Below are 26,265 nucleotides of genomic sequence, written 5' to 3'. Positions count from 1 at the left end.
CTGGGGCTAAGGGTGCTCTGCAGATGGTGCTTGATCCAGGAAGGCTTTCTGGAGGAGGTGATCTTCTGGGCCTGAGGGGACTCCAGCCAGAGGGACCAGCACAAGCAGAGCTTGGAGGTGGGGGAGCACAGGGTGGGAGAGGGAATAAGCAGTTGCTTGCCAGGGGGTGTCAGTGAGAGGTCGCAGCTGCACTCAAGGTTAGAGAGGTAGGCAGGGGCCAGGCCAGTCTAAAGAGTTTGGACTTAATCCTCTATCACAGCCAACAGTTCCCAACCTTGTTTATTTACTTTGTTCCTTTATTCTAGTGACGCAGGAGAGATGGTATTGAGATACCTGACTTCTGCTGTGGGTGTGCCCCAGCTTATAAATCATTTCCACCAGCCTAGCCGGAGTCCTAGCCCTTCCTTTCCACTGGAGAAAGCAAATCAGAACATAAGACTGAGAGAGTGATGTTATCATAGGGGTAACCTTGAAACTATCTCATAAATCCTTCACAGATGTCAACTCTTCAACCACTCTTAGTCCTGGATGGATTGTTTGCGTGTCTCCACGCTGAGGCTGAGGAACAATGCATGCCCCTACCCTAGGCCAGTGGGAGCCACTAGTGGGTTTTGAGTGGGGGAAAGTCCTCTGTTTTGGAAAGCTTTCCCTGGCTGCAGTGTGTGAGGGGAACACCATGACGACCATGAGTCAAGGAGACCAGTTGGGAGACTTCTGCCGTGATGGACGTGGGGTAGGATGCCACTTCCACCCGGGAGGTGGTGGCGGGGATGACGAGTGAGGGGCAGATTTGAAAGAACTAGAGGGGGACTTCCCTGGCGGTCCAGTGGTGAAGACTCCACATTCCCGCTGCAGGGGGCACGGGTTCCATCCCCGGTCGGGGAACTAAGATCCCACATGCCGCATGGTGTGGAGAAAAAAAAAAAAAAAAAAAATGAGGAAGAACTAGAGGAGCCCAAATTGACACGCGGACTCATTGGATGTGGGGTGACAGTGGAGGAAGTTCGAGAACAATGCCCAGTGTCCTGGCGCGGCTGGGTGGTGGTAGTGCCCACAGATAGGAGATGCAGGAGGAAGAGGATGGGTTTGGAGGGGATCTGGGCCCAAGGCAGGGGACAGGTAATGAGTAGGGCTCAGGATAGGCTGAACGTAATTTACCTGCTGTCCCCCCGGATATGCCCCATGTTGGCAGGTGGGTCCACGGGTCCGAAGCTCAGAGGGGAGGTTTGGGCTGGTCTCAGAGGCCTGGGGGTGGCAGCTGAAACCATAAGTAGGCACACGGTCACCGGAAGAGCAGAGGGCTGCGGTCTCCAGGCCCTGGGAGGACAAGCACATGGGTACTGCCCCTGGTGCAGCCCTCCGCACTTGCCATCCCGGCAGTCTGACTCTGCGGGGGGCGGGGGGGGGGTTCCTGGAGCAGGGACCCTGGGCTGTTTCATCTCATGCCATTGGTATATGGCCACCCAGTAGGTGCAGAATACAAGTTTGCTGGATAAGTAAAACCAACCTGAGGCCAAGAAAGACTGGTGTCCCCATGGGAACTGTCAACCCCTTGGCTGGAGACAGAAGCCCCTGCCTCTCCTCGCGGCGGGGCTTTGCTCACAAGGAGAGGATGAGAAAGAGACTGAGCCAGTGAAGAGGAATGAGAGAGGAGACATGGGGGGGGCGTGTTTCAAAGGAGGGAACGAGAGAAAGAAGGATGAGAGAGAAGGCAGATCGGCAATGGAAAGACAGACGGAGGAGGGAGAGGAAGGGAAACAAGGGCCCAGGGAGCCGGTGCCAGGGAGGCCAACAGTGCCAGCAGCTCTTCTCACCAAAGCCCAGTGCTGGTGCTTGGAGAGAGCGTCCTTCATCTGCCCTACCTCTCCAGCCACATCCTCCCAGTTCCCCCAGCCTTCTCCAGGGCAGTCCCTCCACCTGGAGCACCTCCACCCCGGCCCACCCTTGTGCACCAGCCTCATCCCTGCTCGTCCTGGGTGGCTCTGTGTGAAGCTTGCATCCTCAGAGGAGGTCCCTGCTTAGGGCACCCCATGCTGCCTCTTGGCATGCGTCTCAATTCTAACTCGCCCTTTTTCAGCTTTTGGCGTTGCTTGGTGTCAGCCTCCTTCACTGGACTGTAAGTTCCCTGAAGTAGGTGCCAAGTCTGGCGCATAGTAGGGGCCCGCTCACAGTTGCTGACTGAATGAGTTCATGTAGTGAGCCCCCAGTAACTGCCGGGTGCTGCACGGGGTCTCATATTATCTCATTTAACCACCTACATCATCCCATGTGAGAGGTTTTACATCTTGTTTTACAGAAGGAAAGCCCAAGACATGGAGAGGTGAACGCCTTACCCAGGCCACGCAGCTAACAGGTGGCAGGGTTGGGATCTGAGCCCCCATCCCCTCTCCACCACGCCACCTCCAAAGACCGTGGAAGACATGTTTCCCATGGGAACAGTGCTTCTTCCAAACATATTGTTTTTCTCCATTTTCATGCATTTTATTAAACATTTCCAAATGAGGAAACATGGAAATATTTTTTAATAAGAAGAGAGAAAACATTGCAAATAGTGAAACTGACTCAGAAAGGTTTGCCAGATGAACCATCTGGTTTATAATTTAATAACCATGCAGAGAGGTTGACAGCACTCCTCTTTGTGAAGAAAACAGACCGTGGAAGGAGTGGCAGCTGGCCTCCCTCAAATGCTGTATCCATTTGTGAAGTGGGGAAGTCGAACAAAACTTCTTAGCCTAACAAAGGGAGGGAGAGACCCAAGAGAAGACAAGCACACCCCAAGAAAAGCTGAGCCGGCATTCTTGTTCAGATTTCCCTGTAGAGAGGTTGCATCCAGATGTGTGACACCAGCCAGATGTCCTGACTCGCCCACATTTGGCAAAAGTCTCCAAGGAAAACTGCCAGAGGAGGCATGCATGCCACCGCCTCTGAGAGAAAAAGGCACACCCAGCGTAGTCACAGAAAGGGGATGAGCTGCTTCTGTCTGGTTGTTTGTTGGACTTGTCTCTTTTGGTGGCGGTGGTCTTCTTGCCTTTTAAAAATAACCAGAGGCTTTGCACCCATGCTGTTAGTTCTTGGGGCTGGGAACGGGAGACTAGATTTAGGTTTGCCTTGGAAAGATTCAGCGCTGTTGCCTTGAATTACCTGGTGGAGGGAAACGTCCTTATTTTCCTAAATTCAAAGCCAACTTGTAAAAAAATAGAACACTGGCTATAGGAATGAGGCAGATGACGGAGTGACTTCATGGATGCGTGTGTCGTCAGACATGTGGTCCAGTAGGCTGGTGGTTAGCCCTGGGCCTCCAGGGCCATTTATTTTATATTTTAAGATGTTTATGAGGGAGACTGTTTTTAAGAAGAGAGAATTTTTTTTTTTTTGGTCTTTATGTGAATTCACTTGTAGCTGAATTCACAGGGTAGCTCTAAAGTCACGGTAATAAGCCATTTATTCCTCAGCTAACTTTGAATTTCAGTGGTACTCTTTCATATACCTCAAGCATTTCTCAAGTCCTCCTAAACTAAGGCTCATAATATGCTTAAGAAATGGTGATTTTCTCCCCAACGCTGGAATCACATGCCCCTGCGTGATGAGAGCCCTTGATAATTAGGAGTTGATTATATTGGCAACCAAGACAAAAGTAGAGGTAGGGATGGGAGTAAAACCCAGGACTCCATGAAAATGTCTTCCCTTAAGAAGAGCTTCTCAGGCCCCCTGATCCCAGCTGGTACTCACGCGCCAGTCACACACAGTGCCCTGGCCATTGTCCTACTGGCAGGGACCAAGCAGGAGCTCCACGTTGCTAGGACAGGCTGGCGTCTGCCCAGGCCCACAGACGCTGCCACCACGCCCCACCCTGGGTCCTGCTCACTGCAGCCATTTCTAGAATCAGAAAAAAGACGGGTTTCTGGCCAGTTTTTTCACTCATTTGCTCTGAGAAGTTAGGGAAGCCAGTTAGTCTCTTGAGCTTCTCATTGTTTAATTATAAAATTGGGAAAACAGCCCCTGTCCCTCTGACCTTGTCCTGCTGGCTTGTGATAAAGACAAAATGGGATCATCCATTCATACATTCAACAAGTATTTCGCTCATCACCACAGCCTTGTGAGATGGTCAGGGCAGACATTATTATACCCTGATTTGGTAAAGAGGAAACAGATCCTGAGACGGTAATTTGTTCAAGGTCACAAAGCCATTAGGGCATGAAAGGCAGTCCTTCAGCTCCAGATCCTGCATCTTTTCTGCTATGACAAGGCCAGGCTTATACACACTAGATTGTAACAGCACAACAATAACCAACATTTTTTAGTGTGTCTGTGTGCCAGGCACTGTTCTAATGGTTTAGAAACATTAGCTCATTTAACCCTAAAGGTAACTCTGTGTGAGCTGGTACAAGTATTATCCCCTTTTACAGATAGGAAAACTGAGGACAAGGTCATGTAGATACTAAGGAGCAAAACCCAGATTCAAATATAGGTAGTCCACCACGACACCTAACCATGGTCCACACCGGTGGTCTCCTACCAGAGACAGTGTGTAGGCATCAAATGGAGAGTGCAGAAGCTGAGTGGTGTGGGGTTAGAGACAGAGAGCCCACATTGGCTGGGTGGGTCAGGGTGGGCTTTGAGCTGCTTCTTGAAGGGTCATTTAGAAGGGAACAGCGAGGACAGTGGCAGGCATGAGAGAAGCAAGAAAGGTGTGAAGCAAGCTTGGAGCACAGCAACACTGAAGAGGAGGCCAGAAGAAGAAGCCAAGAAGGATGGTCAGGGCAGGAGGAAGGCAGGAGAGCAAGCCACTGAAGATGCCAAGAGGACTGTTCTGAGGAGGGAGGCACCAATGGGATCCAAGGCCACCAAGGGGTCGAGTCAGGTACATGTTGGGTTTTTCACTGGAGAACTGAGCAAGCAGGGGTTCCACAGCTCAGTGGGGGCTGGGATCTGACTGTGTGAAGCTGGGGAATGACTGGAAGGTGAAGACAAAGAATCCACTTGGCTTGATTCCTGGAAAATTCCCGACAAACAAACCAGACCCAGGACAAATGGCTAGAGCCATTAAATCACTACGATCCATATGAAAAGAGCTCGGTCACCGCTACTGTCAAGAAGCTGAGTCTTTGTGAATGGTGAGAACCAACTCCAAGCCCAAGGAATTTGGCAGCCACTTTGACAAAAGTTTATCTGCCAGAGAGAACAGCTGAAGTCACCTTAACGTGAGTCACTGAATTACTAAAGCAAGCATCGCTTTCACAAAGGGACAGGAAAAGCAACAAGTAGGCCATATTCATTCCACAAATATTTACTGAGCACCTTTCATGCCTTAGGCTCTGAGAAGGTACCCAGAAAAGGTTACAAAGAGGAGTATAATGTAACTCCAGGGTTGGAAAAATAGGCCAATGGAACAGAATAGAGAACCCAGAAATAGCTTAACTTTCATATATAATCTATATGACAGAGGTAGCATTCTCAGTGGGAGAAAGGATGAACTACTCGTTAAGTGGACCTGGGATAATTGGTTATCCATATGAAAAAAGATGAAGTTGTATCCCTACCTCACACCACACACAAAATCAATTCCAGGTGAATTGAAGACTTAAATGTGAAAGGTCACATTTAGAAACATTTAAAAGAAAGTCTTATAACCGCAGATAGGAAAGGATTTCTTTAAAAAACGATACAAGTTGCTAATTATAAATGAAAAGGATGATAAATTCAGCTATAGTAAAATTTAAAATTTTCGTTCATCAAAAGTACTATAAAGCAAACAAAAAGACCTGGCACAAACTGGGAGAAGATATTTGCAATACATAAACTGACAAAGTTCTTATCTAGAATTATATAAAGAACTCTTATAATGAATTAGAAAAAAGGAAAAACAAACCAATAGAAAAATGAGCAAAAGTCATGAATGGTACCTCACAGAAGAGGAGACACAAATGACCAATAAACATATAAAAGGATACACAGCTTTTATCAGGAAAATGTAAAGTAAAAGCATGATGAGATACCAGTTTGCCCACTGGTTTGGCAAAAATTAAAGTCAGATGATGATGTGTTGATAAAGACATAGAGCAACAGGAACACGTATTCACTGCTGGTAGAAACCTAATGGTACTGCCGTTTTGGAAAATAACTTGACATTTTCAAAGGAAATTAAATATGTACATGCCTTACAAACCAGTAAACCCACTCTTAGCTATGTGTCCTAAGACTCTAACACAACCAGGAACTATGATTAAGAATGTTTGTAAAAAAAAAAAAATAAAAAAAATAAAAAAAATAAAAAAAAAAAAGAATGTTTGTAAGGGGCTTCCCTGGTGGCGCAGCGGTTGAGAGTCCGCCTCCCGATGCAGGGGACACGGATTCATGCCCCGGTCCGGGAAGATCCCACATGCCGCGGAGCGGCTGGGCCCGTGAGCCATGGCCGCTGAGCCTGCGCATCCGGAGCCTGTGCTCCGCAATGGGAGAGGTCACAACAGTGAGGGGCCCACGTACCGGAAAAAAAAAAAAAAAAAGAATGTTTGTAGTAGTATTGCTCATTAGAGGAAAAACCTAGAAACCACCCAAATGTCCATCAATAGGTGAATGAATAAATAACGGTATGTTCGTATGATGAAGCACAGTACAGGAATGAGAATACACTATAGTCACATATGTCAACACATATGTCGAGTGGAAAAAAGCAATTCAGAGAAGAGTTCATTGTATTAGTTATCTACTGCTGTGTGACAAATTGCCCTGTAATTTAGCAGCTTAAAACAACAAACATCTGCTATCTCACAGTTGCTATGTGTCAGGAATTCAGGGACAGCTTAAATGGGTACCTCTGGCTCAAGAGGGCTCATGAAATTGTAGTTCAGGCCTGTGGTCTCACCTTAAGGCTTGACTTAAGGGGTTTCTGCTCCCAAGTTCACTCACCACTTGGGTGGCTTCTCCCAAGGGAGAGCAATTCAAAAGAGAACAAGGTAGAGATCTCCCAGACAGAAGCCACAGTCTTCCTATAACCCAACCTTAGAAGTGATAGCCATATTCTGCCATATTCTATTCCTTAGAAACAAGTTACTAGGTCCAGCCCACACTTAAAAGGAGGGGATTGCAAAAGTGTGTGAATACCCCAGGAGGAGGGAGAATACCAGGGGTCATTTTAGAGGCTGCCTATCACACTCTTATGGTACGATTTCATTTTTATAAAATTCAGAAATAGGCAAAACTAAATTATATATTGTTTAGGTAGGTATACATAGCTAGGTAGAAGCACTGTGAGGAGTTTGAGATTAACATATACACACTTCTATATAAAAAATAGGTAACCAACAAGGACCTACTGTATAGCGCAGGGAAGTCTATTCAATATTTTGTAATAACCTGTAAGGGAAAAGAATCTGAAATATATATATATAAAACTGAATCACTTTGCTGTAAACCTGAAACTAACACAACATTGTAAATCAACTATACTTCAATGAAATTAAAGAATTAAAAATTTTTTTAAAAGAGAAGCACTGTGAAGAAAAACAAGAACACAAACATGAAATTCAGGATGTTGAGGATCTCTGGGGGGACGTGGGAGGCTGAGAACAGAGAAAATGCACAAGTAGTTTCAACAGGACCGTGAGTTCAGGAGTGCTTACTTTTACGCTTTGTAACTTAATTTTATGTTATATATATTTGTGGTCTTTTTCTCTTTGGTTTAGTTTTGTGTTTGATATTATGGAAGTTATACCTGCATACATTTAGAGTCAATTGTTCTGTGGTATTTGCTGTCCTCCACCAGTTTTTCCCATTTATGCCTCCCCAGGGGTAGCGCCTTTACCTTCTTTTGCTAATTAATTTTAACCTTTTCCTCCATGTCTCTTCATAACACACTGTATTGCTGCTTTTCGGTGCTTTGGTTTCGGCATCATCTATCCCCTTCCCACAGCGGAAGATGAGGATTTAGTTCCTTTTCCTCCCCTCCAACTCTTCCTGTCCCCCCATCCTCCTTTCATCATTATATCACGTTTGTGGTTAGATCAGTAATCGGTGTTTACATTACTCAGCTGACACTAATTTGACTCTATTCAGAGCTGAGCCTTGTAGTAAAGGATGATAGCTTTTCCTTCCCTGCATAACTTTTTGTTTCTCCTGGTTAATTACCATGTTTGTTCATTTGCTTAGTTTGCTGTGTATTTATCACTAACTCAATTCTAGACTCTGACAGTTGTCTAAATTTCTTCTCAGGATGTTTAGGCACTGCAGGTTTTCTATCAATTTCATCTTCCTGGAGAAATACCTTCCAGAGCTGTCTGACCTGCTCCAGTCTGGACGGGTTGCCCTCCACGCCTGGTGCATGGCCGTCACCCAAGGACCTCCTGGTGCCATCACCCCGGGCCTCTCTCCTCTGTGGATCCCCGGTTTCCTCCATCTCAGGGCTTCCTCCTTCTGGGTTTACTCCTTTGCTCTGGTGACACGCACCCTCCTGTAGCTTCATGAGAAAGGGTGCAAAGGAGGCAAATCTTTGAGAGCCTTGGCTAGTTTGGAATTCTGATTTGGAGATAATTTTCCTTCAGAATTTTGAAGTCTTTATTCCATGGCCTTCTAGCTTCCAGTGTTGCTGTGAAAAAGTCCAGAGTCACTCTGACTGTTGATTCTTGTGTCTGACCTCTCTCTGTCTCCCTGGAAGCTCCATAGCATCTTCTCTTTTCCCCCTGGTGGTCTAAAATTTCACAATAATGTGCCTTGCTGTGAGTCTATTTCCATCCACTGGGCTGGGAACAGTGGGCCCTTAATCTAGAAACGTGTGTCCTTCCGCTCTGGGAAATTTTGTAATGATGTCTTTAATGATTACTTCTTTCCTTCTTTTCCTTTTTTCTCCTCCTCCTTCTTTTTTTCCAGTTCTCTCTTTCTGAGACTCTCGGTATTTGAATTGGTAGATTGATTCACTATTTTTCTCCTATTTTCATCTCTTTCACTGTCTTTTGGGAAACTTCCTCAATTTATTTTCCAGCCCTGTGGGAGGACTTTGTTGGTATAGCATGCCATTCTTGTCTCATGGGTCCAATATCTTGTTTTCTCTCTCTTAAGATGTTAACTACAGGATTTGTTTCAAGAGTTCTTCTCTGTTAATGGTTAGTATTTGATCCAGAGTCTTTTTTCTTTGTTTTTTTAATTGACTGATTTGGTCTGTGTCTTCAATATTTGAGACTTTCCTCAGAGGTCTGGGGATTCCTGGTTGTCTGCTTATTTTTAAAAGGAGGAAACTAAAACTGTTAGTTGCAGAGGGATGTGAAGAGAGAGCAAAAGTAACATGTGTGTTTCATCTACCATCTTTACCCAATTGTACAATCTTTCATATCTATCATTTATTTCATAATATTAAAAAATGAAAAAACCATAGTCCACACACGCTAATGATAAATTAATAACTATAATAACCCTTAAAAAATACCTACAACCTTTTCCTCCTTAGCCTTTAAGGAAAAACATGGGACTCTTTTCTCCAAAAAATTCTCTATTGCAAAAAATATCATGAGATTAATATGTGAGTTTGTGACAAGTGTAAACCACTCTAAAATTGTGAATAGATTTGGAAACAATTTTTCCCTCCTCTCCACTCCCACGGTCCTGAATCACCAGCCCTGCTCTCTCACTTATCACTTCCTGCTTGGTGAGTTGCACGTGTATCTTATCTCCATGACGATGCTCCAAGCCACGGGAGAGCAGGGTGCATGTCCGACTCATCTCCAGATTTTCAATAGCCCCTGTCAGAGGGGAGATCATCAAAGTCTGACAAACGATGAATGAATAGCATCCTCAAGATCCGCTTCTCCTCTCCTCAGCACACATAGTTAGCACCAAGGGATTTTAAATGGTGAATGAAAAAGAAGCCCACAAGAACATAAAGAGAATTTAGAGAAAAGTGAAGCAGTAAATCAAACCTCAACTTTAAAAAGAGAGACACATTACTGGTTGCTTTTATTTAGTTCCGCTTTGAGTTCTGATCTCTTTACCTCGGAATCCACCCACATATGAATAGGATGGGCCATGGTCCTGAGGGCAGCCGAGCAGCTCAGGAACTCTAGTTTAAGCAAAGAAACGAGGACTTTAGAGACCCAAGTGCACAGCAAAGCCAATAAGTCCACAGAAGATAGGCTGCGAATTAAGTCAAACCCCGTAGTTCAGCATTCAAGTCTCTGCATTGCTTCTCCTCGGGTACCTGCAAACTTTCTAGAGGTTCTCGCTGTCTGGGACCTGTCTTCTTTAATCAGTCTTACGTGTAGCTGCTAGAAGAATCATTCTCAGATACCAAGTGTCTCATGTCCCTTCTTTGTCCCAGAACTTACAGTAGGTTCCTTTCATCCCTTCATCAGATAGTTTTCCAGCCTAAATGCCAAGACATCTTTATCCTCATCACCCTTTATCTTCATCCTCCCACTTCATCTTCATTCCCCCCTCCATCTTCATCCCTCCCTCCATCTTCACCCCTCCCTCCATCATCATCCCTCCCTCCATCTTCATCCCTCCCTCCATCTTCTTCCCTCCCTCCATCTTCATCCCTCCCTCCATCTTCTTCCCTCCCTCCATCTTCATCCCTCCCTCCATCTTCATCCCTCCCTCCATCTTCACCCCTCCCTCCATCATCATCCCTCCCTCCATCTTCATCCCTCCCTCCATCATCATCCCTCCCTCCATCTTCATCCCTCCCTCCATCTTCTTCCCTCCCTCCATCTTCATCCCTCCCTCCATCTTCACCCCTCCCTCCATCATCATCCCTCCCTCCATCTTCATCCCTCCCTCCATCATCATCCCTCCCTCCATCTTCATCCCTCCCTCCATCTTCTTCCCTCCCTCCATCTTCTTCCCTCCCTCCATCTTCACCCCTCCCTCCATCATCATCCCCCCTTCAATCTTCACCCCTCCCTCCATCTTCATCCTTCCCTCCATCTTCATCCCTCCCTCCATCATCATCCCCCCTTCAATCTTCACCCTTCCCTCCATCTTCATCCTTCCCTCCATCTTCTTCCCTCCCTGCTGGGACCCTCTACCCACTGCACTTGTAGATCCCTGCCACTGTATTTTTCTATGGATTGTTTCTCAGACTGATAACACATACCAATCTCAGCAGTAGTGGTAATTGCTGACACTTGGTGTGCACTTACTCTGGGCCGAGCACTGTGCTAATATTGCTGGTGAATTATTTTCCTTACTCCTCTCATCAGCAGATAAAGAAACTGGGTCACAGAGAGGTTAAGTCATTTGCCCACAGCTGTGGAGCTACTTAAGGTGGAGCTGGGGCTTGAAGCCAGGGAAACTGAGCCCGAGACCACAGGCTCGCCTCCTCTCTGCTCACTGCCTCAACCTCACTGTCATCAGACCTGACCTAAGACCCCTTCCAGGAGATGACGACCCTGGCTGTACTCTACACATGTGTTTGCTTGTTGCTGGCTTGTGGCATGGAGCCATCTCTAAGTCTTGCCCCGTCTGTGTCCCCGCACTCAACCTGTCACTGAGTCTCGCTGCTTCACAGACTCCAAAGTCCATCCCTCCAGGGAAGGAATCCCCACCACTAACCGCAGCACAGGCCCTCAGAGCCATGGTCACCACCATTCTTCCTGGCCAAAGAGCAGCAGGCTGTGAGTGGAGGGGACCACATCAGCCCAAGGGCCTTGCAGAGACCCAGGGCTGTGGGGAATGGGATGGGGAGCGTGGCTGCCCATCCAAGGCCATGTCAGACCTGGGATGGGGCTGGCGTCCCGGGACAGAGCAGGGCACACTCCCTCTTGGGGATCAGACCTGGGCACCAACAGCCTATGCTACTCCAGCGTGACCAGATGAGCAGACACAGCACAGCCCTGGGGACATGAGGCCAACTGGAAGGAGCAGGCGGCCAGGATGCCATCTGGGTAGCCACAGAGTATCACTGGGGAGCAAGCAAAGCAGGTAGGGGAGGGCAGGTAAGACAACTTAACCAGCAGAGCTTTGGGGAGGGATGTCTGCTTTTCAGATGTCACCCCTAGAGTTCTGGGCATGCACGCCCTTGTGCAGACAGCTGTGAAAGGCTAAAGCCACCCTCCTCTAGTTGCTGGTAGAGGATTCAAGCTGGGGCTGGACGGCCCACCAACGATGTGCTTACCGGGATCTGCTCGGGCCAGGCTCAGGTGGGCCATGAAGGTTGCTGCCTGCACCTCCCTCCTGGCTTTGCGCATTTGCTTCCCACCTGGCTACCCCACCCCTGTGCTGCATCTTTTTAATCTGTCTACTTACCACCTACAGACCAGTCTTCCCAGTGGGCCATGTCATCTTGTCATTCATCTGCTCAAGAACCAAGAATCATTTCCAAGGCCTCTTAAGAACAGATCCAAACCCCTTATCCTGGAATTCAAGGCCTTCCAAAATCAGACCCTTGGTCTCCATAGCTACCTCATCACTTGCTGCTGGAGCCCAGGTGCCCTCCTGTTGCTAAAACTTCCATCTCCCTGATGCTGAAGGAATAGCGAAAAGGGCATGGGCTTTGCTTTGGTTACTTCCTGTGTGTTTTCAGGCAAGTCACTCAATGCCTCTGTGCTTCCAGTTGCTTACCTGCAAAAACACTTGACAGGATGTTGTGAGAATCTGAGCGTTTGTACAGAGTGCTAGGTAGCCACAGGGTAGTTTGCATCGTGCGGCTCCTGCTAATACAGTGTGAGTCAATAAACGGGATCCGTCAGAGTGCCCTTGGTGTTCCCCACTTACGTGACCTCCATCTCCTTTCTGATGAGCAGACTTCTGCCTCCTTTTACGCTCATCTCCAGATGCACCTGTTTCTGCAGCCTTGCCAGCACACCTGACCTGGGGTGGGGGGCAAGGGTAAGAAAAGCAACATTTGTCAATTGCCCACTGGGCGCCAGACCCTGTTGGTGGGGGTGTGGGGCTCAGGGAGAGCACTGATGGTAGCAGCTAATACTTTCTGGGGGCCTCCTTGTACCAGACCCCATCCCAAGCACGTCATGTAAGCCTTGCTGGTAACTCAGTTCTGTAGATTAAGGTTCCTAAATGGCTTTCTGCTCTAGCCAACCAGGATGGTTTGATCTCCCTGGCCCCATCTCACCTTTCCCATCCAGTGGCCTCCAAGAGGCTGATGGGAAGAGTTTATCAAGGAGTGACATCCCTGTCATTCAGGCTCATCCTGTTAGAGAACATTCTGAGAAAGGACCCACCTTCATCTGCCCTGCCACCCCAGGTGCAGCCAGGCCCATCTGCTGCACTCAGGTTGGGCCCTGGCTTTTCATAAGAGCATTTCCTCTGCCTGGAACTCCCTTCCCCCAGCCGGCCGGGAAAACTCAAGCTCTGACTAATCCTCCTGCATTTGAGTCGAGGTCATTGCCCTTTCCCTCCCGTCCTCCAGGTGCCTCGTCCACTCACTTACTGATGCTTTCACAGATGTCTGCATCCTTGATGGACCCTTGCCCTGGGCTGAGAACCCTAAGGCAGGGGCTGTATCCTGTTCATCTTTCTATCTCAGTGCCTGGCACAGAGCCTGGCCCACAGCAGGCCTTGGTGTTTGGGGATGAAGGGAGGGAGGAAAAGGATGGGGTGGAATGGGTATCCGGCAGAGGGAATGGTGGTGATACATTTCCAGCTGCTTACTCCCAGGGCAGGACAGCCACGAGCCTCCATCCAGCTCAGAAGAGGAGGCCATGGCTCCATGGAGACTCCAGAGCCTCCCCCTGGAAACAGCTCCAAGAGAGCCCTGGCTACCGCAGCCTCCCTCCAGACACCTGGGAGGTGCCAGTCTTTGGGCTCCATCAGCCTTCTTAGGGGAAATTGCTAAATGCGTTTGGTGATTTTTTTTGACATTTTCCTTGTTCAGGAGCTTGTGATTTCAGATTAATCACATCCACATACATTTAGACTGTCAGCTTGGAAGGGAAAATCTAAATTTTGTTACTGCATGATTTCATCCAAAGGTATTTTACTGAAAGGACGTCTGTGATACGGTGCAAATCATGACGAAACATTTTACTGCTGGGACCAAGCTCGTGGTGGGGGGTTGGGGGGATGGACGGAGAACTGTAGGCAGGACCTGGGTGGGCAGAGCTGCGGCAGCTTCAGTCTCCTGAAGAGATCCGTGTGCCACCATCGCTGCTGTCTCCATCTCAGCAAAATGTCACATTTCCTCCTTTGTCCAGGTTTGCCCAGAGCCTTTACTCCCGGGAATGGCAGTTCCACTAACTAACTCCTGTCTTCCCCCCCGGCAGGTACCATGACCAGCAGGACGTAACTAGTAACTTTCTGGGTGCCATGTGGCTCATCTCTATCACATTCCTTTCCATTGGTTATGGGGATATGGTGCCCCACACATACTGTGGGAAAGGTGTCTGTCTTCTCACGGGCATTATGGTGAGTACCTGCCTCGGCCAGTTACCCTTCCCCACCCAGCGAATGCTGCTAGGAGCAGCGCCTTTATGGTGGGTGCAGGGGCCCCTCCTCATCCGGGCATGGGGCCAGCTGCTAGTTAACAGGCCAGCGTGTATGTCCCTGCACGTAGAAAGACGGATGTGAAATCTGCGTGGCTTCTCACTGTTTCATTTCCTTGTCTAAGATAGGACCATGTCCCGGTTCCTGACAGCTAGTGGCCTCTTCCTAGCCCCCCAGAAATGGGCCGAGAGAAGCTGGCCGTGGGTCTTACCCTCTGCTCCCATCCACCAGCCCCGGTGAGCATCAGGGCTTGCAGTTCATTGTCCTCTTTCCTGTCGCCTGGGCCCCGCAGACCTTGGTACCACATCTGATAGAGTATAGCTAGAACTCACTGAGCCGGCCATGAGAGACCCGTGTCCTAGACTGGGTTGGCCACTGGTTCGGTCTTGGTTCGATGACATGGCCCTGGGCCAACTCTTGGCCTCTGCGTCCAAATGTTGAGGTGCCAGTTTCCGAGTGCCAGTTCCCTCCCAGAGTTGGCACCCGGCTAGCCTGTGACTGCATCCCCATCTCTCCCCAGGTGTCCAGCAGCTGTGCTGCCTCCTTTCAAGGTGTATATTCCTCCCGCCCATCACCCTGCCATCCCCCACCCCTGCACACACTCGTGCCCATCACATGGCCACACAGTACGGAGTTTGGGAGAGATGTGGGTAGGGAGTTGGACCCCAGAGTCTGAGTCCCTGTTGCTCGCTGCAGCGCTGGACCCCTCCTGCTCACCAGCCCCACAGCCGCAGGCCTCTGACCCCATGACCTCACTGTGGACTCCAGGCAGGGCACTTAGCCTGCTGGACCTCAGCATGCTCGAGTACAAAGTGCGGATGGGAGGCCTGCTCTGCCCTCCGCCCTGGCTGGTGATGGGGATAAACTGCGATGCTTTATGTTAACGCACTCCGTCAGCAACAAGGAGCTGCGCCGCCTTCAGTGCTGGCGAGCCCTCGGCGTCCCTGCCGCCGCTACTCCTTCACTGGCCGGGGGTGAGGGCTCGTCTCCTTGCTGTGCTTTCTGGCCAGGACAGGCAGCCCAGCTCTTTGACCTCCTTCCCAGAACCCCAGAGTCCAGAATAAACACACCGGGTCCTCCTTTCAGAAGAGGAAGCCGAGGGTCAGAGAAGGAGCGGGCAGCTAAGCCTGGGTGTCGTGGGGGTGAGGGTGGACAGGAGGCCTGTAACTTGGTCCTAGGTCGCCGCGGCTGGTTATGGCAGCCCTCCCCAGGGAGCCCTCTCTGCACCCCCCATCATCAAAATCCTTCCAGGGCTCTCTCAGATTTCAGTCACCACCCCCACTTCTCCAGGAGGACACAAAAGACCCTCCTGAAAGGGAAGTGACTCCTTTCTGCAGTGGGAAGGGGGTTAAGCCCTCACCAGCCTGGTGGCCTCCTGGGACTGATCTCGGTGACAAGGCAGCTCAGAGCAGCAGAGGCCATAGGGTCAGAGGCCTGGGGCCGTGGGGCTGGTGAGCAGGAGGGGTCCAGCGCTGCCATGTCACGACTGGACACCGTCCTCTCCCCTTTCGACTGAAATCCAGAGCCGGTGCATATTAGCAGGTCCTGGGCCGCAGTTAATGAGAAGAGGCTTAGCGCCGGGGTTGGGATAAATCACGGGTAAGTGTAAGGCCTCAGAACAAATACCTTCCATCCGTTAGTAGGAGTCTATCTGGCACAGCTCCAGCTGTCACCAGGAAACCAAGGAATGATTCTTCCTTCCAGAAGGGAATGAAATGCCACCCGAAGGCCAAAGCTTTCCTGTCTCAGAGCCGCTCGTGGGGCGCAAGCTTTGTGCCTCAGCACCAGCTCTCAGCCAGGCCCGCACGGAGCCGGGCTGCCAATAGGTGGATGGCCCTGTGTGGAGCCTCCGTTATTTTTAAATGCCAACCATTCGCCCTCTCAGCACGGAGCTGTGCCCCATCCAAGAAGCGGCCCCATAGCCACCATTTCCCTGGTTCCCTCACTCCTGCATCTCCGGGCTTCTGCTCTGGCACGGCTGGGGGGTGGTGGTGGGCAGGACCCCTGGGCCCCTCCCTGCCTTCTCCTGGGGTGTGGTCTTCAGCACCGCTGGGGCTGTAGCAGCTCCTTGGAAAGGAGTGTTTGTTTCTTGTGGAGAGAGGTGTGATCAAAGTGGAAAGAACAAACAAGTGAGGAGGAACCGACACCCACCCCCCATATTAAAAATACAGCACATGCCTTTTATCTTCTACTTTTGCACAAACCCTGCTGCGTAAATATACACCTATCTATGACAGGGACAGGGAGCTCCCCTCCTCTCATTGTCAGTGTGTTTACCCAAATTAAAATCAGCTGCCTCCCTCTGGGGTCTGACAGTGAGGAACCCTGGTGGCATTTTTACTAACAAATGTGACTTTTCCAGCTGAGTCACTCCTTTCCAGGGTTTCGCATGGCTGAGAATCCCTTCCTCCCCTCTCCCAGCCTCCCGACACTTTGTACATCTCCTGATTATTATTGCAAGTGCCTTTACTAAAGGTAGGGCTTCCTGTTTGGTTACCATGGACACCATGCAGGCCAAGGCAAGGCCTGCTTGGGAAGGGAAAGGAAGAATTTGTGTGTGCGGGCTGTAAATAGTCTTAATCATTGTTTTCTCTTGGCAATCCCAGTAATGGTGTAATTATCAACCATTAAGCAGGGTATATAATTGTCTGAACAACTTGACGTTGTTGGCACAGACCTGGTGTGTTTGAGAGATTTCACCCACAAAAGCAGGTATCTCAAAGTGCATCATCTTTCCATAAAGAATTTTATGATGACAGTTACAAGGTAGAGAGAAAGCTGGCAATATTTAGTATCCAGAATGGGCCTTTGAAGGCTTTTTGGTTCTGCAGGCATCTGGAAGACTTTTGGGGCCCCCAAGACTCCTTGGTAGGAATCCCATTTCAATACAGCCAGTTTCTGAAGCTGGACTCACTCTGTGGACCCTTCATGAGTTAGGGACAAATAGACAAAAGCTTCCAGGATATCTGTGGGGGTCACTGAGCTTTTCCCCGAGGCTTCATGAGAGAGGCTTCTTTGAACTGCAAAAGGAAAGGGATGATGAAGTAAAAGGTAGCATGAATTGAGTCATTTGGGGAGGAGGGAAAAAGAGGGCTCAGTAAGACATCTGCTTAATGTCAGTTTTAGAGGATGAGCTTCTCCCTGAAACACCTTGGTTTCAAACCAATTGATGTTATTTTAGTTGTTACATGGTATCTGTTGCAGAAACAGAATCCAACTGTAAATCCTCCAGGCTTCCCTCCTCCATTTGTCACTTTCATTTATGTTTTATTTTATTTTATTTTTTGCTTCTTTAGTTAAGTACACCTCATACTTTTCCCCTTGGGATACTTGTTTTTTGAGACTCTTAAGGTTTTCCAGCTGGAAAATGTCTCTTGGAAACAAGGAGTAGGAGGACCAGAGTGGAGGAGACTGGGTCTCTGATTTGGGTCCAGATCTATGGATGAGTTAGGCATGCTGACCGCAGGCCAGCTGCTCCTCTCTCTGTTCACTCCTGTACTCTGCTCACCACGTACCTTGGCAAGTACGACCTCATTAGAGGTGAACCCTCTCCCCTCCCACAGCCCTCCCATGGAAATAGTGTTGGACAGAGAAGACCCAGGGAATTCAGCTGGTGTCAAGGATTCAGGACTTGGCACCTCTGAAGGCAAAAGTCTGAGTCATGGATTTGCTCCATAGTCTGACCCCATGGAAGTCATCCCAGCAGCTGCTTACCCTCTTCTGTCCCACTCCGATCTCTCCTCACATGGCCCCCCTGCCCACCAACCATTTTTGAGATTCCACACGAGGACAGCTAGGACAGCAGGAGCTCTCACACACCCAGATCAGCCAAGCCCTTGGCAATTTGTCTCTTAAAACCAACCCGCATCCCTACCATATCGCATAAGCATTCCCAAACTGCTAACAGGGCCCTGTCAGGCTGATAAACTCATCTAAGTAAAAAGACCCAAAAGGAACACAGGTGATCATTATACCACATGAAAGGTGAATACAGCAGGAGGGAGGGGGAATCCCGTAGTGCTTCCTTTATTTCCTCTAAAGAGCCGAAGTTGACCATTAACTTCTGACTCAAGTCTTAGGCTCCTTGTCCTTCCTGCCTTCCACTCAATTCCCATCAGCCCATCCTTTTTTCCTATCCGTCTGCTTCTTCCTTTCCACTTCCCCTGTCTGTCCCATGCTGTTGAGGAGGCAGCACAACTTGTTCCCTGTCTCAGTCTCTGCTCCAGCTCTATATCTCTCTGCATCTCCCCTCTCCCCTTCCCTTCCCTTCCCTCCCCTCCCCTCCCCCACTCCTCTCTCTCTCTCTCTCTCTCTCTCTCTCTCTCTCTCTCTCTCTCTCTCACACACACACACACACACACACACACACACACACACACACTCTGGAGAAGATCAGTTTGTATTTCAGCACCCTGAATACCACTTTCTGAAGGTTGCTGATGTCTGACCCCATCTTTACAAGGTTGCCTCTTAATGGGAATGACCAGATTAGGCTTCATTATTGGCTACTTCCCTAATTCAGCCAGATGATGGATTTTCTAAAAGAAAAGTTGAAAGTATCCACTGCTATCTATTCAAGTTAGCATTAGGGGCTAAGAACCAAGCATCCTTCAGAGAAATATCCACAGGAGAGCCTTGACATCTTTAAGTTGAAAGAAACTGGGAAATGTCATCTAGCCCAGCCTCCTGCCTCCATGCAGAAATGAATCTTAATCATATAAGATAGATGGTTCCTTAGTTAGAACACTCTAGCTTCTCATTAGAACCCTTCTGCATTCAGCAGCCTAGGTTGTGAGCCATAGCAAGAACCATGGATCAATCCATCTAGACCCTGGAACTTCGGGATTGTGGATGGTTGATTGTTTTAATGAAACCTCCAAAGTGGCGTGGTGAGCAGGGAGACTCCTTCAGGCTAATTCTGCCCCCAGCTTTCAGGAGTGATTTAAGCAGAGTTTCCCTGGACTCAGGGAAATGAGGAAGCCTGGAGCCTGGGAAGAACCCTCTCCATCTGATGTTCCATTTTTAACACAGCGATATATCCCTTTTTTGGGCGTTCAGCCCAAAGTTCTTTTGTAGCTCCATACAAAAGAGAGGGATTATATACTCGGTCTGCTTGAGGGGAAATGGAGCACACATCTTCCCTCTAGAACAGCTTCTTTTTAAGCTATTTTTTGCTTTTAGAGGCCTGGCTCAATTGATGGCACCTGCAGACCAGGCTGTCCAACGGCCCATACATATCCTTTGAAAACTGGGCACAGAGTCTCCTGCAAGTCACAGATGCCAAGAAAACAGGGCCATCCCTGAACAAGAAAGGAAAATGAGGTCAGAAAAGGAAAGTTCACACAGGCTCCTTTCTTTTCAGTTTGTTGTGCTAGAAATGGGTGGCTGACCAAGTGTACCTAGAAACATGACATTGTTTTCATGGGAACCCTTGTAAAAACCTAGGGGAAAGCGTTGCCAACTTCACCCGTGCCAAAACCTTGCACCGACCAACCTTTGGCAACCTGTGGCAAAGGAAAGAGATTATGAAGGAGAGAGTAGGGGATTGATCTACCATGTGCATTCCGCCCAACTCTGGTACGGATTATAGTACCTTTGAAAACAGTCTTTAAGGTTTCCTATGCATTCCGTTAAACTGGGTGAGCCCCAGATGTTATTGGTGGATTCCTTCAATCCTAGGACCTCAATTGCTAAACTGAGCTCTGTGGCAACTATAATTCCTGTTTGGCGTCTAGAGGATCAGACTGCTGACTTTTCTGAGCTTACTGTCGCTTTCCATGAGTGGAGGTCAGGATGGTGCAGGGCCGCACGTGCAGAAAGAGGGTGATGGTCACCGAGGGGCGTGTGCTCTCTTCCAAGAACCAGGCAAGGGCGGGGCTGTCGTCTGCTGCCTGCAGGAGAAGCAGGGCAGGGGCAGTTCTGTCTCGATTCCCACCCTACCCCCCACCAGGTCAAGATGCACAGCAAAGAGGACTTCAAAGTCCTTTGGAAGAATGTTGGGATGAGCCCATTTCTGCTCATTTCTCAGACAGTCAAGCATGCACCCAGAGGATTAGGAGAGAGAAAGTGAGTCCTGAGGAAGCGGCCTCTTTTACTCACTCTCCCTGGGCTTCCCTGGAGTGGACCTTCCAGGGCAGAATAAGAATTCTGCTCTGGAGAATACCGAGCGCCTTCTGCGGGTTCCCTTAAAATCCTGATTTGAGGCAGGTGTGTTGTTATCGTCTTTGAAATCTCTGAAAGATGGTGAATTCATGAGCCTCCTGGTGAAAGCAAGAAAGAGCTGAATTTCTTGTGCTGAGTCACAGGCTAGACCTCCAGTGAAAAGACCCAGCTGGGAGCAAGCTCAGTCACTGGGTGCACAGACTCATGCCAACCAGTGTAGCCCTGAGAAGCAGTCTTGGCAGGGTGATGCTTTGCCTCTCCGTTAGATTATTTTCAGGAAAACTCTCCACCACCAACAGGTGATCCATCCATACTGCGCGGCTTTCTTTCCTCCTGGCCCCCTGCTCTGGAGCTGGCAGTGGGGCTGGGTTATGCATGAGGGAGGGGGAGCGTGTGTGGATTTTCTGTCTTCCCTGCACACCCTGGCAGGTGACCAAGTGATTGTTCGGTGTTTTAAATTCCCCTGAGCCTCAGCCCCATCCAGTATCCTGCTCCATGAAGAAGTGGCCAGCTTTATGAAGGCTCAGTCTCCCAGAGGTCAGCTCTGCAGCTAAGCCAAGAGCACCGCAGACCCCTTCATGGGTGCGGGAATCAGGGCCCTGATGGGTTTTGTGGCTTGGCCTTGTCCAGCCAGAATTCAAGTCCCCACTCCACTCCTGGAGACCCCATCGTGGGCCCGGGGCATGTGGAGTCTTCCGCCTGAGCCCTGCCTCTTAATGATGTGCTCTCTCCTCTGGTCCTTTTGCTGTCCCCTCACAGGGTGCGGGCTGTACTGCCCTGGTGGTGGCCGTGGTGGCCCGAAAGCTGGAACTCACCAAAGCAGAGAAGCACGTTCACAACTTCATGATGGACACTCAGCTCACCAAACGGGTAAAACGCCACTGTCCACGTCTTAACGGGGGACTTAAGACCAGCATGGGAGCCAGTCAGAAAGTAGCCACAATGGGTTAGGGCCACACCTTTCAGTGGAGGGTTGAGGGAGCCCCAGACACATGCGAACAGCCAGTGCAAAATGGGCACAATGTCCCAATGCTGAAGGCTCCTGTCGTCTCTTAAATCACTGTGCATGGTTCAGGTAACCAAATAATTTTCCTGATAATTAAATCTATAGCATACAATGATGTAACCCGGCCCCCTTGCCTAATGGTACAGAGTAAATCACCCAGCATGAGGTGTTTTTGCTTATGCTTAAATGTTTTCATGATTCTTCTTAGGAAGGGCAGTAGAAAGTCTTAAAAACGACATTGGGAATGTATCTAAATCCAACCCTTTAAAAAAAATCATGACAGACAATCACTCCTAAATAACGTTCATCAAAATGTCATCACCCAATTTCCCCCCTTTTGGGTTTTCCAAATAATGTTTCTCCCTTGTAACGTCATTGAAGTTGGTAAGGAGGGCGAAAAACTGAATATAAGCGGGAATGGGGAGATCATTTAGCTGCTAAAAGTCTGACACCCCACTGAATTGTCAGAGGAGAAAAGGCCCATTTAGAAGAGACAGAAACGAGCCTTCCAGGATAACAGCAGGCCAAATGAGCATGGCAGAAGCTGTTTATTTAATGACAGCTTTTATGGAAAATTCTTTAGAGCTGCAGGCTGAACGAAGGTCAGTAGTATGATTTCCTGCAAAACTCTCCTCTTTCCTAAATGAGAGCGAAGCAAGACCCTGTGCTGGGGTCTTGGCCGCTCTAACAAGTTTCTCATTTAGGATTAAAGTGGGTTAGGAGACCCACGAGCAACGAGATTTTGATTGGGGTTTTTGAAAGCTGGAGAAAATATTCAGTGATGGATGTTGCAGCACAGTAAAAATGTGTTCTAAATAGAGACAAAGGCAGGAAGGGAGAACAAAAAGAGAGGGAGAGTGACAAAGGGTGAATGTGCTCACTCAGAGGGAGGCGTGGGGGAATGGGAAGTTGCCAAGGCCTCTCCAGTTTCTCAGCAGAATTATTTATGGTGTTTGATTGTTTGGTCTTTGATTACATGTACTGGATTCTTTAAAGAGCCTCCACAGATGTTAAAAAGAAGGGGTACAGGCAAATAGTCTAATGTCGCTGCCGTACAGATGGTTGTGTATGGTACATCCTGGCGCTGAGGTGTCCGTGGTACAAGCGAAAACGTGATTTGTATCATCAAGATGGCAGGATTGAGGGCCATACCCGTGGGTAGGCCAGCCGGGCTCCACCCAGAGCCCTGTAACCTAGCTGCTTTCCTTCAACCCCCTAGTAAGCGTGCAGAAGTCATGCTAAGTATTGAGCAAATTACCAAAGTTGCCTCTATTCTCCTGGAACAATTCGGTGCAGGAGTCAGGGGCGAGGGAGTCTAGCCTCCAGAACCTTCTCAGGAGCTGTTTCTTAGAGCAGAGACGTTAACAGCCCCTCTGTTTATTCTGTTTGCTTTTTGAAACCAAGGATATACTGTGTATATCATGTTATTCCTTTGTCCTCTCCATTTTTCACTCTGTGAATCAGACATTAGAGGAAAATAAAGCCGAGGAAAGCCAACTCCCTCACGTGACAGGAAAATAAACAATTTTTCTGCAATATAATTGTACAAGGAGATGACATTGTGGTTGCTAATTTCAAGCTTTCAAGAATAATTCTCTAAAATCCTGCTCAAGTCCGCTTACTTTTTGAAAAGTGGGACTGAAAATCAAATCAACAAATATTTGTTGCCCATCTATGAGTACAAGGCATCTTTCTATCGAATAACATCTCACTTTTCTGAGAACACTTAAATCTGTTGAAATGTCCCTTTAATATCTAATATCTTTTCCCAAAGAAACAAACAACACGAAAGGAGTGGCTCTTACAGAGAGAGGATTCTCAAAGCTGGCAAGACTCTTTTACCTAACCTTGATTGAAAGGAAACTGGCTGTGAGCTTGGCCTGCTCTGGCTTCAGCTCCCCTTGACCTGGTCTCGGAGAAGCCCACCTTTCTTCCCCTGGCAACGCCTCATCCAACCTCTGTCCTCTCCAAGCGGCCCACTGTGTCCAGCAGGAGTGGCTCATGGGTCAAACAGAACTCACAGTGAATTCTCAGTGAATTCACAGAGAAAGATCCGATCTTTGGAGGAGCTGATTGGGACATAATTGCAAACCTCTCAAGAGAGGACAATTAATAGATTTAACAGAGAAAAGCCATCTCTTACAATACATGCAATCTTAATTCTTCAAAGCTCTAAGCAGGGGCTTCCCTGGTGGCGCAGTGGTTGAGAGTCCGCCTGCCGATGCAGGGGACACGGGTTCGTGCCCCGGTCTGGGAAGATCCCACATGCCGCGGAGCGGCTGGGCCCATGAGCCATGGCCGCTGAGCCTGCGCGTCCGGAGCCTGTCCTCCGCAACGGGAGAGGCCACAACAGTGAGAGGCCCGCGTAACGCATAAAAAAAAAAAAAAAAAGCTCTAAGCAAAAAAAAACAAAAAAAAGGAATTGTAACCTATTAATCATAAAAATACTTAGATTGTTCTAGTCTTTATTTACTCTGCCTGTCTTGCTGTAAAGGCTTCAGCCCAGACTTTACCACTAGAGTCACACTGTTTTTATTCATTTATTTGCCAGGGAGGTGGGGGCAGGTGCGGCGGTGGTCTGATGGCACAGGGTCGGAACTCAGTTTCTGGTTTTCCTGATTCCCGTGGCTTTTCTTCTCTCATTTGTATAACTTGTCAACCCTGGTGGCAACGTCATTTCTGTATTTAATGCAATCAGATCTTCCCACACTGACTTTGCAGTATTACTGCCATTGTTAATCTAGAATTATAATTTATTGCTAACCTCTGGGCTACTAGGTAATATATATGTAAATGACACACAGAGAGACTATAAAAAAGATACTAGATCCCCACCTTTTCTCCCACTCAATGCTACACATCCCCCTGTCGCTGTTTTAGGTAACGAAACACATCCATCACAGCTGGATGGCACTCCCTGTGTTCTGGGGACACCAAGATGAGTAAGAGATGGTACCTGCCCTCATACTTACTGCCTGTCCTCAAAGAGCACCTCCCCTTTCTAAAGAGCAAGGTAGCTGCCCATGGACACACTTGACTTCAGAGGCACCGTGGACAGGAGATGTTCTGTTTGCCATGCCTCCTCTCCACATCAAACCTGCAGACACCTCTGCGGTGTGTGCCACTGGCTGAGGATTTTATCTCCTTATCCTTGCCACGATGGGTTCCTGCCTCAAATACTTCCTCCAAGTATAGTTTCCCCATGAAATCAATGAATAAGACCAAAACCAAACCCATATCTTCCCTACACTAGTGCCTTCTCCTGCCTTCCCTGTTAATGACATCACCGTTCTTCCAGTCTCCAGGCCTGAAAGCTTAGCAGCATCTCTGACTCCTCTCTGCCCTGGTCCCCACAGGGGTCCGAGCAGCTTTGGAGTCTGATTCCACCTGGCCACACCAGCCTCTCCAGGTCCTCTGCCCACTATACTCAAAGCCACCATCTCAGTCTTGTACCATCTCAGTTGCTTGCTACCTTCTCATCTCACCTGGTCCTCCCTTACCCAAGCCATCCTGTACTTTGCTTCCTTGTGACTCTCCTTAGACTCTGAGACTTAGCTTTGAACATATAACCAACCTGCTCAAAAACCTTTAATAACCCCCCAGAACCTACTGATCCACTGATAAAGAAGACTTTTCTTTATTTTTTTAAACAGGGGATAATTTTTAAATTTTTTATTTATTTATTTTTTGAATGCATTGGGTCTTCGTTGCTGAGCACAGGCTTTCTCTAGTTGCGGTGAGCGGGAGCTACTCTTTGTTGCGGTGTGTGGGCTTCTCATTGCAGTGGCTTCTCTTGTAGCGGGCTCTAGGTGCTCGGGCTTCAGCAGTTGTGACACATGGGCTCAGTAGTTGTGGCTTGCGGGCTCTAGAGCACAGGCTCGGTAGTTGCGGCCCCCCGGGATTAGTTGCTCTGCGGCACGTGGGATCTTCCCGGGCCAGGGCTCGAACCTGTGTTCCCTGCATTGGCAGGCGGATTCTTAACCATTGCACCACCAGGGAAGTCCCGAAAACTTAATTATAAGCATGTGTCAAAGTTTTATCACAATCCTGCTGGGGGAAAAAAATGTGTTTTTTTTTTTTCCAGCAACCTAATTCAAATGTTTACTCATAGTAGGGGCCTTTTATAGGAAAAGACAATGGTAGTCATTGTTGTACAGGGAACAGAAAGCCTGGCTAAAGGACACAGACTCCTGACTGACAACTGGTAGGGCCCATGAGTGGATTCCCAGAACAGGTCTTAGTCTTTTAAACATTTATCAGATAATCAATTGGGCAGTTATCAGGAATGCTAATTCTCCCCAGAAGGGGATTATAAATTATATCACCCACTAAAGTTCTGTCCCAGACAGACTGGGTACAGTTTTTCTCTAACAATAGTCATAGGAACATTGAGCTTTTGAGCTGGAAGCGTTCTTAGGGATGAGCCTCTCAGGCCCAGAGATGGGCAAGTGTGGGCCCCCAGCCATATGCAGTGAGCTGGGTCCCAGCCAGGGCTGCCATTTGTTCTCAGGCTGGCAGGCAGCTCTCCAGCCATAACCCAATGGGTTTCCCAGAACAGCCAGTTCCTTGGAACTCTGAATGGTGGTTAGGGTCCCAGGTCTGCTGGAAAGAAAAGCCAGTTTACCTCCAAACTAGCTGAGCGTCACATTAATAGCTTTATGGAATTAGCCATG

General features: G+C 48.6%; 1 protein-coding gene across 3 annotated transcripts in view; it reads left to right on the top strand.

The window, feature by feature from the left end:
- Window positions 1-26,265, top strand: part of KCNN3 (potassium calcium-activated channel subfamily N member 3) — a 179,307-nt gene that overhangs the window by 135,795 nt on the left and 17,247 nt on the right. For all 3 annotated transcript variants that reach the window (XM_032649316.1, XM_032649323.1, XM_032649330.1), the window contains 2 exons: window positions 14,205-14,346; window positions 21,346-21,456. In XM_032649316.1, coding sequence (XP_032505207.1) covers window positions 14,205-14,346; window positions 21,346-21,456 — 253 coding nt within the window. The remainder of the gene's footprint in view (window positions 1-14,204; window positions 14,347-21,345; window positions 21,457-26,265) is intronic.

Source organism: Phocoena sinus, chromosome 1 (assembly GCF_008692025.1).
Source record: "Phocoena sinus isolate mPhoSin1 chromosome 1, mPhoSin1.pri, whole genome shotgun sequence".
Lineage (NCBI taxonomy): Eukaryota > Metazoa > Chordata > Mammalia > Artiodactyla > Phocoenidae > Phocoena > Phocoena sinus.
The sequence above is the reverse complement of the archived record's forward strand: the minus strand, read 5'-3'. Positions and strand labels throughout refer to the sequence as shown.